Source organism: Pinus tabuliformis, chromosome 3_1 (assembly GCF_031772625.1).
Source record: "Pinus tabuliformis cultivar Carrire ecotype Pingquan chromosome 3_1, CPIR1, whole genome shotgun sequence".
Lineage (NCBI taxonomy): Eukaryota > Viridiplantae > Streptophyta > Pinopsida > Pinales > Pinaceae > Pinus > Pinus tabuliformis.
This window is the reverse complement of record NC_142301.1, coordinates 107,744,263-107,755,994: the sequence shown is the minus strand read 5'-3', so window position 1 is coordinate 107,755,994 and position 11,732 is coordinate 107,744,263. Positions and strand designations below refer to the sequence as shown.

General features: G+C 34.1%; 1 protein-coding gene across 1 annotated transcript; it reads left to right on the top strand.

Moving 5' to 3' along the window:
* Window positions 1–6,887: 6,887 nt before the first annotated feature.
* On the top strand, window positions 6,888–8,066 carry LOC149186005 (uncharacterized). The gene is made up of 3 exons (XM_089412540.1): window positions 6,888–6,998; window positions 7,116–7,215; window positions 7,305–8,066. The coding sequence occupies exons 2-3, from the start codon at window positions 7,164–7,166 to the stop codon at window positions 7,781–7,783; spliced, it is 531 nt and encodes a 176-aa protein (XP_089268666.1). The 5' UTR covers window positions 6,888–6,998; window positions 7,116–7,163; the 3' UTR covers window positions 7,784–8,066.
* Window positions 8,067–11,732: the final 3,666 nt, after the last annotated feature.

Below are 11,732 nucleotides of genomic sequence, written 5' to 3'. Positions count from 1 at the left end.
AAGCTTCACCTTATACAACCTCGATATCCACGGTTCTCCACCAATGGGTTCAAGAGGAAGGTTGCGCCACAACAGAAAGGCCTCTGGTTCGAAATTGACGGGTTGAACTACAACAAATAGATTGAATTACAACAAATACCACAGACCATTGTTTCACAATTAGCAACTACTATTATCACACTTAAGACACGTGCTCCACTGACGGGCTCAACAAATGCGGTCAAATGCCAACAGTGCCATAAAGGCTCGAATTGTTCCGCTACCCCACACCACGATCAAATTCTACACTAGTGCTTGGCTCTCTCCATCGGATCTGTGCCTCCATGCATAGGAAGATCGAATAACGCCAATTGAACAACTCCACACTCAACTAGAAACACATGCATAAACTCACGAGTCACAATTACAAACCCAAGATGAGCCTTGCGCTCTGATACCAATTTGAAGTTAAAGAAGATAAAATGATAAATGAATGAAAACTCATAGTACTTGGGTGAGGAACCCCTAAGGCTGCAACAACACTGCCTTTCTTTGAATAAAAAATCAAAATAATACATATCTTCTACAAGTGCATTTATTTAGGGAGATGAAACAACCTCTTAAAAAATAGGATATAGTTCCTAATTGCAATAAAAAATCAAAACAACCTAACTAGTCATTTTCCCACTATTTTCAAGCCACCATTGGATAACCTACTTGCTTAAATACAATGATGTACATCTACAACCCATGTGCATTAATTGCCGCGCAACAAACTGGATAAGTCTTTCCATGATGTTTACCTGGCAACGTTCTGAAATATCTTTACTAAATTTGTTAAGAGAATCATTTCATTAAAGCGACTTATCTTCTTATGATACTGCATCATTAGGTTTCGTACTCCTTTTTGGTGATAATTTCGTAACATAGCGTACTTCATTGATTTTCTCCATTTGCTGTGCAGGAGGCACAACTATTTAATTGGATAACACTTATATGAGTAAAAGAATTGCAAATTGTCTAGATTGGTCGTGCCACTGAGATATTGGGAACATAACACTTTGTATGAAATGGTGAGCTATGAATTCCAATGTGTGACAATGGTTGTAGGGTTTAGCTTTCTTAAACTAATATATATTTGTGTGTTGCGTAGGTGTTCAAGAATTCGAGTGGAACAAAGTTACATTAGGGGAATTTTGAGGTCTAAAATGGGTCTCCTAAGAAAAATGTACAATGAAAATAAACTTTATAAGAACCAATAAGATTCAAGATGATGATGTAAATCATGGGGGATGATTCCCTACTTTTGGAGTAAAAAAGTAAAAATATTAAAAAATAATAAAATATTAAAACTACTTTTTCAACTCGTATTTTCAACTTTCTCCCTAAAGTTTTACTTAAATTTTGAGCGGGAGTACTCATTGGATGCAAAATTTAATTCTTCATCCAAAGAGTACCCATGTCACATACTTTCGATGGATCCTGCTACAGGAAACATGACATGAAAAATACATGAAAAAATGTGATTGCAAGAACGTTTTTTCACTTATTTCTCATTTTCTGTGTCGCAGGGTCCATTGAAAGCATGCAACATTCGTAATTTTTCAATGAGGAATCAAATTTTGCAACCAATGAGTGTGGTCACTTGAAAATTGAATAAACTCATATGGAGATGAATTGAAAATATGAGTTGAAAAAATAGTTTTATTTATTTTATTTTTATTTTTTTTCCACCATTGTTTTATAATTTAATCAAGAGGCCCATTTTAGACCTCAAAATTCCTCTAATAGTTATAGTGTTTCAGAATGATTGGCTGCCCAATTGTTAGTTTGTTTCAGTCATGGTCTATTGCTCCATGTAAGTCTTTTGGTGGAAATCGTATGATTTATGACGCTGATATTACAATTGGCATTTTACGCTTTCTACTTTGTTGTTGTGACTACGTAGATATAGGTGACCATGATCCAATTCAATTCAGTTGCACGAAAAACCTCAATTTTCCCAGGTTTGGTGAATCCGATGATATGTGAGATGTCATCAACTGTGGGATCACCTTCTCTGATATATGTCATACACGTACCTGCAGGGCATATGTGAAGAATGTTTGTTGCAAAATTTCTAAAGGAGGATATGGGAAGTTTGATATGGAAAAGGACAATTGTGATTGTGTGTGCCCATGTTGTGAAAAGCCTTTGAAAATCTTGGAGACATGTAGTTTTTATAATTGTAAATGGAAGTACACGAGTATGGTGCAAGAATCAAGTGCAAGTGAATTTGAACCTCCGAAAAAATATATTAAGAGAAATGGCAGTGGCGTAGCAAAGGAAAAAAAATGGGGTTTTTGAATATACTAGAGACCTAACAAATTGGAGTTTCCTTGAGTACAATGTCAAGAAAATTCCAGAGAGCGAGCTCATTGATTTCTAACTTGATTTGGTTGATCAGCGTCAACTCCATGCAAATTCTAATCACTGCGCTTTTGGCGGTTATGTAAATGAAAGTGACTTTATAGTGTATAGGGTGTGCTAGGATCTTGTAGGAGCGTTTAATATTTTGTTGGTGTTTAGAGTGATATGAGCATTTGAATAAATTTCCCTTTGTTTTAGATGAATCGAGATGTTAAAACATCGTGTAATAAGACATCTTTCTTATTATCAAATATGAGGTTTTTTGAGGGCCGAAATTGACTTTAGATTTTGACGGACGGTAAATTCTTGTTATCAAATCTGAGATTTTTGGTGGCCCTAAATTGTATTTATATTTTGAAGGCCCAGTCTTCTTGGACAAATTTTTTAATTTCACAATTGTTTCTCGGAATAGTTTTATTAATATAATTTTGCCATCTTTTATAACATTCTCATTTTGGCTCGTTAATATAATCTCACTATATTTTCTAAAATCATCATTTTGACTCTAGGTGAAGGTGGTAATATAAGGTTCATTTGCTTCAAGTAAACCACATCCGACCTACATGGGCTATTTTATGCCTTGCTCTTTAGAAATATTTTTTACTTGTTTTTCTACATAATCAATCATTTTTTCTTCCATTTAAATTTTATTGGCTTGAGGGGGCTTGGACCAAGGTTCAGAGTTAGTTGCGGTAACCAACAAACCTTACACTATTGACTCTTTCTACAATAACCCGTGTAGCGCATGTTGTAGTGTCACCCAAGGCAATTTTGGGGGATGTTAGAACTAGGTTTTTTTGCATCGAGAAGGCTACGTGATGTGGGGGTAAGACATTTATTTAGTTTAAGGCTTGATCTAACCTTCGCAAACCCTTATCCTCAAAATCCCCAAACTTATATCAAATTCCAATTAAAAAGTACTATGAGCTTCACCTAAGCGTATAATCATGCATAAAATAACATATAACAATAGATCCATATCTTCGCGGTGTAATTAAGAAAATAATACAAATAAATGACATTCAACTGAGCATAAATACAGAAAACACTTAAGTAAACAATTTGGACACAAAATCGCTTCAAATACTCTTTATTATTCTAGATGTTCAATACATATACTTTCAGACCCTCGCACACAGCGGCAGGGGCACACACACTTAGCTACGAAATTACCAAGGTCTCCACGCATAGAGCTACAGGGGCCTTCCCCTTTGCCCAAATACAAAAAAATCTCACGATTAAAAACTCAAAAACATATCATCTCATCAATTGATTTCTTTAAACTTGCTAAGACATGCCTTTACATATCCTTTACCCTTACAATACTATGGTCTATGTAGAAATTTTTTGATAGGTTAACCCGATAATGCAATATAAATCAAAGCAGAATACTATAACCTACTTCTACTATCAATTTCTGGAAGCTTAAAGATCGAGATGAATAATATAACAAGAAGAAGAAGAATCAATGGCACAATACACATGAAAATATGTTGGGGAAAGTCTCAGATAAAAACTCTACACTATTGTATTATCACACTTGGTGGAAATAGATAGGAGTTATACAAAGCCTTAGCTCTCACAGCTAGCCAGCTCTTAGTATAATCCCCACAGATTCCCACAGGAAATCTTGGATTCTCTCCAACCTTCCTTTTTTCCCTCCAAGCTCTTATTTCCTTGCGTTGTTCCTTGTGGATGATTAGCCTATTACCAAGTGGAAAACCAAGCCTTCAAAACTGCGCAATCCTCAATGATGAATGCTTGACTGCATGCATGAGTTTTCTCCACACGAAAACACATGAAACTAATAGTACACTGTCCTTGAACATTAATCTCAACTGGGTCTTTCTCATAGTAGAGATGCATGAGTTTCTGATGAGGGAATCTTCAGTTAACTGGAGTAGCACTGGTTGAGTGCATTAGTGCATCAACTGACTATTAACTCACAATTAGTTCCTCAAACAGTTTGGAACTAATTTAACTGGACTTAACTCAGTAAACTAAGTTAACTAAATACAACTCAAATATAACTCAATCATGTCTCCTTAATTTAAGAGATAACTCTTTCATGACTTCAGAAAGACTTCTAACTTGAATTTCTCCAACTAATTAATTTAAAATAAATTAATTAATTATTTCTAAGTAGTTGTTAAGACTAAATTCGATTTTAATTCACAATTTAAGTCAAGGACAAATTAAATTGGAATATTCTTGTTGCCATATTTCAACACTCCCTCTCAACAAGAAAGAGATTATCTGCCACCCCGATCTTGTCTCTATGGAACTCAAATTTACACTTTGACAATGCTTTTGTCAAAATGTCAGCATCTTGCTCCTCTGTTGAAACATACTGTAGCGACATGATCCTCCTTGCTACACAGTCTCTGAGATGATGATACCGGATGTCGATGTGCTTGGACCTATCATGAAATACTGGATTCTCAAAGAGTTTGATACAACTCTAATTATCACAATAGATCACAGTTGGATCCATCCTCTGATCAAACAAACCAACTAGGATTTTCCGCATCTAGATGGCCTCACATGCTGCCTGACTTGCAACCATGTATTCTGCCTCTGCCGAGCTGAGTGCAACTGACCTCTGTTTCCTACTGTACCAAGAAACTGCCGCTGACCCAAGGTTGAAAATCCCTCCTGATGTGCTCTTCCGATCTGATGGACTCCCTGCCCAATCTGCATCAATGAAGCCCTGTAGCTTCACTCCCTTTGTCCGTCTGTACCATAATCCATACTGAGATGTGCCTCTGAGGTATCTCAATACATGCTTTGCCGCCTTTCAAAACATCTTGATAGGCTGAACCATCGCTTGACTCAGCTCGTTCACCACATAGCACAAATCTGGTCGTGCGTTTATTAAGTACATCAGTGAACCCACAAGCTGCTTGTACACAGTAGCCTCTACCACTTCTCTTGAAGTAGCAACCTCCTTCCTCCTGTTACCTGCTAGAGGAGTCTGCATGGGCTTGCACTTCTCCATGTGGAATTTCCTGAGTATCTCGTTGGCATACTTGCCCTGCGACACAAACAACTCCCCATCTGTTTTGGGAAGTTTTAGTGTCTACGGATAAACGCTTAAACCCCTAGACTAGTAGCTAAGTCTAGAACAATAGTTTAAAGAGTTCTCTACTTTTCCTATGATTAATAGATTAAATAAGAGGCAAAGAAGCCTACATGTAGCCTTCGCTTTCTCCTTATCTCCCTTGACCGATTCTGTCGCTCCTCTCCATACTTAATCCGCTTGAAGAGTACCTACACACAGACAGAAGACAACTACCAATAAAAGCATATGATAATGATCTATTGATTAAACATAGCATGGAATCAAGTACATGATACACATATGAAAGCATAAATGGATAACACAAGCATATGGAAAAAGCTTTGAACACTTTATTAGTAAAATGAAGAGTACAACCCATTGCTCGATTTAGCATCACTCCTCCAGTTCAATCCCATCCTCTCCTCATAATAAGCAAGACATTTTGAAATCATTACAATACTTGAAATCAACTCAAGTCTCATACTAACAGCGTCTCACTATAATTCAATAATTTCTAGCCACTGATCACTTAGATGAGTGGTCTTTTTATAAATGAATGAAGGAAGTTATGCCATAAATGGTGATAATGAATGCCCGCCCAAACTTAGAATTTAGTTCCATGGAGAAAGGGATAAGGGATTGATGTTCCTTAACTCCCTTCCTCATCCAAATACGAGGTCAAAGGAGTAGATAGCCTTTAGAAACTTCTAGACATATCCAATGGATAAGGAATCTTTCAAACCCCAATGGAAATTGGCTCAAATTTGCTAAACCCAGGCCAAAGAGAGACCAAGTGCGCTGCATAGTTTATAATTTTAAATGATAACCAAAACAATATTCTGATTATTAAAACCTATACCAAAATTTCATGAATATTTTAAATCTATTTATACTTGCAAACCAAAAATGACCCGCACCTACCCTCTCATACCTAAAAGTCTCTAAAAGCCTGCGTAACCTGTAACATGAAAGCAGTAAATGCACCGTCAAATCTAAAACATCTAGTTTACATGACAGGATATAAAGCGTTCAGTGTTTTGTCGCACATCACCCAAGTTTAAACGTACACGCAAACGATGATTCAAAAAATGTTAAATGTAGACGATAAATTGATGAAGTGGACGTGACATTCATTTAAATCAAAGCTCTTCACGCAATGCACCTCAATTAATTGAGGTTCATGTGTTGGGATAGAACATTAATGTGGCTTAATAATTGTTATAATATATCTCTCCCATGCTCTGAAAATCATGTCATTAAAGCAGGAAATCTTTTGAAATATGTGGGGAGAATCATTTCATTGAAGTAGGAAATCTTCTTAACATACTGCATCATTAGATTTCGAACTCTTCGTACCAAATTTGTTTAAACCTCATATCTTTATTTATGGTGCTGCACGTTAGATTTCGAACTCTTTTTTCCTGATAATTTCGTAACAAACCGTATTTCATTGATTTGCTGCATTTGCTGCTGAGAGGCGCAGCTATTTAAACCGGTAGCACTTCGAGTAACAACATTGAAGATTGTCTGGATTTGTCGTGCGTCTAAGGTATTGGGAACACAGCATTTTGTATGAACGGATTAAGCTGTGAATTCCGATATCTGTGAGAATGGTTGCAGGGTACAGCTTTTGAAAACTGATATATCTTTGTTTACTGTTGTGCAGGTGTTTCATAAGAGTAGAGTGGAACGGAGTTGATTATAGCGTTTCAGAATGCCTGGCTGCCCAATTGTTTGTTCATTGCAGTCATGGTCTACTACTCCATGTAAGTCTTTTGGTGGAAATCACGTGTGATTTATGACACGATATTACAATTGGCATTTTACACTTTCTACGTTGTTGTTGTGACTGCAGATATAGGTGGACATGATCCAATTCAATTTAGTAGCATGACAGGCCTCAAATTTTCCAGGTTTGGTGAATCTGATGATACTTGGGATGTCATAAACAGTGGGATCACCTTCTCTGGCATATGTGGTACACGTACCTGCAGGGCATATAAGAAGAATGTTTGCTGCAAACTTTCTAAAGAAGCTTATGGGAAATTTGATCTGGCAAAGGACAGTTGTGATTGTGTGTGCCCATGTTGTGAAAAGCCTGTGAAAATGTTGGAGACATGTTGTTTTTATAATTGTAAATGGAAGTACACGGGTATGGTGCAGGAGTCGAGTGCAAGTGAATCTGAACCTCCGAAAAAATATATCAAGAGAAACGGCGGTGGCCTTGCAAACGCAAAAAATGGGTTTTTTGAATATACCGGAGACCTAACAAATTGGAGGTTCCTTGAGTTCGATGTCAAGAAAATTCCAGAGAGCGAGCTCGTTAATTACTAAATTGATGTGGTTGCTCGGACCATCTGAATTTAACTTATGATTACTACACTTTTGGTGCTTACGTATATGAAAGCGACTTTACAGCGTATAGGATGCGCAAGGATTTTGCAGGAATGTTGTTGAATGTTTTGTTGCGTTTTAGAGGGACACGAGCATGTGAAGAAAATGCCCTCTGTTTTGGATGATCCAACAAGTTATCTATTCTGGTTACCAAATCTCAGATTTTTGGAGAGCCTCAATTGTCCTTAGACTTGCAAGGGCCCCTCTGTCAATTTTACAATGTTTCCTGGTAATAGTTTTGTTAATATAATCTCTTCGTACTTACGATACTCTTTTGACTTTCGATGGTGTTTTAATGAATTCAATATTTGGTAGTAGTTTTGTTACTATAGTCTAGCTGTAATTTATAAGATGCTCATTTTGCCTCTTAGTGAAGGTGTCTTAATGAATGCAGTATTTGGTCGTTCATTTGCTTCAAGTAGACCACAACGGGTGGACATAAACTATTTTCTGCCTTTTTCTTTAGAAAGTACTTTTACCAAGTTATTTTCTAAAGAATTAATGGTTTTTCCTTCCATTTAAGTTTGAAGTTAATATTTGCGACCAGATTTTCTTTAAGCTGATTATATCAGTAAAGTTTAGTTCAATTTTCGAAGTAGTAATAGGAATTGAGTGAAAAATGTGGTTAGTTGGAGTGACAAGATGCTATCTAAAATAAATAATGTTGAAAAATGAAAATAATACACTACTTAAAATAAAAGAGAAAAATATAATACCTAAAATAAAAAAGAAATATAATATAAATAGTGTTATATGATTAATAATTTTATTGATTTTTGATGAGTAAGAATATATGCGATTGTTTTGGAGAAGTAATAATATCATTTTTTAAAGAAAAGTGATATATATATATATATATTTATTTATTTATTTATTGTATATTTTATGTTTAATTAAATTTAAAGTATGGTAACATGAACATAAATAATACTGTGACAATACTTTGATTATTGAAACCTATAACAAAGACTTAATAAATATTTTAAATCTATTAAATCTATTTTATGCCCAACGAAAAATAACCCTTACCTACCATCTCATAACTTAAAAGCTGTCTTAAACGATTTGCCTGACATTAACGATAAGGGGTATCAATGAGCATGAAAGATGTGAATGCACCGTTAGTTCTAAACAAATAGTTTTGAGAATTTACATGACCGGATAAAAAGTGTTGGGTGTCTTTCCGCCAATTATTCATATCGCGCAATTTTAAACGTACGGTGAAACGATGATTCAAAAATGTTAGAGATATTCATTAAAGGATTTAAGTTTATGCGTATTGATGTAGATGAGTGGATGTACTTGAAATCAAAATCAATGTGGTATTCATTTATGAGTGAAGTCAAACCAAAGCTCTTCACCCAGTGTACCTCAATCATTAATGTGCGTGGACCGAACATTAACGTGGCCGTACGATAAGTTAATTATTGTTGTAATTTCTGGAGCTTTCACTTACTTCTCCTCTTTTTTTTTTCCACTTCTTTTGAAGACCGGTAATTTGAAATTACCAGGTATCCCTAATATCTCTGATATGTTCAAAATTGACAAAGAATGAGTAAACTATATACTGATCCTCTAGTAGTAGCAGGATGAAGAAGACTATTATTAATAAAAATATAGTGGTCGGTTATTGGTTTATCAATGGGTAGTATATGTGACTCGTTTGATAGGATAATTATCATTTGTTAATGAACGGATAACTATATATGTTTGTTTGTCCATATTCATCTTTCAATGTTTTAAAATAGGTTGGGAGTATTATTTCATTAAAGCTGGATTTTTTTTTAGGGATATTGTATCATTAGATTTTGAATTTGTTGTGGTAATTTGTTAACGAAGTGCATTTCATTGATTTTTCTGAGTTGATGTTTGGTGAGAATTATAGAGTTTGTTGCAATGTAGTTAGTGTGTAGGGGCAGTATATGCTCACCAATTTGAAGTTAAAGAAGATAAATGAATGAAACTAGTAAAATTCAAGTGAGGATCTCCTTGAGTTGTTACAATGTTATTTTTTATTGAATAAAAAGTCAAAACAATACATATTTTGTACAAGTGTGTTTAGTTAAGGAGATGAAACAACTTTTCAAGAAATAGGATTTAGTTTGTAATTATAACAAAAAAATCAAAACAACCTAATTAATTGTTTTTCTATCATTTTCAACTTTCATTATTAATGGAGAAATGATTTATTTTCACACTTATTATCTCCTTAAACAATTCAAATTTCATTTTCTCAAGAGGCTTAGTGAAAAATATTAGTAACATTTTCACCAGTATTACAATATTCAATTAAAATTTATTTGCATTTTAATAAATTTCTTTCTTGTTTTTGTTTTTGTTTTTGTTGTTGTTTTTTTTTTTTAAATAAAGTTGTTTTTTCCTTTTTTAATAAAATTTTTGCATTATCTTTAATTTAAAAGGTTTTGTTTAATTTACAAATTAAATGTCCTTGCCCCTTTTCACAAACCTTTCATGTTGTGTCAAGTACACTTCCTCTTTTAAATCACCATTCAGAAAAATAGGTTTTACATTTAATTGGTGCAAGTTTCAATGTTATTTTATAGCTAATGCAATTAACAATTTAATAGTAGTAAATTTAGCTACATGTGCAAATATTTCTATCTAGTTAATACTTTTTTTTGTGAGTACCTATTTTTTTTTCACCAATCTAGCTTTATATTCATTTACAATGCCATTTTATTTAAACTTGGGTTCGTATAACCTTTTACATCCTATGGGCTCTATACATATGGGCGATTTAATCAATTCTCAAGTTTTGTTTTTAATCATAGACTCTTATTATTTTTTCATTGCTTCTCTCCATTCCTCATGTTCATCATCTTTATTAAAAATCTTGGGTTCTATAACATTTAAAACACTACTTATCAAGGCGTGGTCCTTATACTTTTCAGGGAGGCAAACTTGTCGAGTAGATCTCTTTGGCAATTCATTGTATTAACCCATGTTCTCTAAAGGTATCTCTCCACTTGGAGGTGAAATCTAACTACTTATGATGTCCATGCGATTGGATTCTTCCATAATCTTTTGTTGCTCATCGTCTTCTATTTTTTCTATATTGTTTTCAACTTTAGGGAGTATGTGCCACTTTTCATAGTTGTTGTCTTTGTTGCCTTCATTTGTCTGTGCATTGAAACTTACATTTCTACTTGCAAATACTTTGAGTAGATGGACCAAACATTTTGTATGCTTTAAATTTGGAACAATATCATAGAAAAATACATTTAATAAACTTTAGTATCAAGTTTATTTCTTTTTTCCTTCAAAATATGTCCAAAGGCTTTACACTTAAATACCCTCAAATGAATTGTTGGTTTAAAATCATAAAAGGTTTTAAATCGAGTTTTGAGATCAAGATTCCTTGTTGGACTTATTTTCTTTAAATAAACAATAGTACTAATGGTATCTGTACAAAAAACATTTGAGAGATTTACATTTAATAATACTTTGAGCACACTCTATCAATGCTTTGTTTTTCTTTTTGCAACATTGTTATGTTCTTGAGTGTAGGTTTTTATAAATTATTGCACAATTCCATGATCCTTGCAATATTTTGATCAAGTTCCCCAATTTGTACTCTCCCCCTTGAGCCAAATGAAGGATATTTATGAAATTCCTTGTCTGCTTCTCTACTATGTTTTTGAATTTTTTGAAATACTCAAAACATCACTCTTTTTCTTAAGGAAATACACCGAAGTTTACTTTGTGCAATCATCAATAAAAAACATAAAATAATCACTTCCTAATAATTTGGTTTGCATGGGTTTATAAACATCACAATGCACAAGTTCTAATTTATTTATTTTTCACCTATCAAAATTAAAAGGGAATTCATTTCTATGAATTTTTCTTAATGCACAGTTTTCACAAG

Coding starts and splice junctions, on each gene's coding strand:
- LOC149186005 (XM_089412540.1), top strand. CDS start 7,164: ATGCCTGGCTGCCCAATTGTTTGTTCATTGCAGTCATGGTCTACTACT. Junction 7,216..7,304: donor GTCATGGTCTACTACTCCAT/GTAAGTCTTTTG, acceptor TTGTGACTGCAG/ATATAGGTGGACATGATCCA.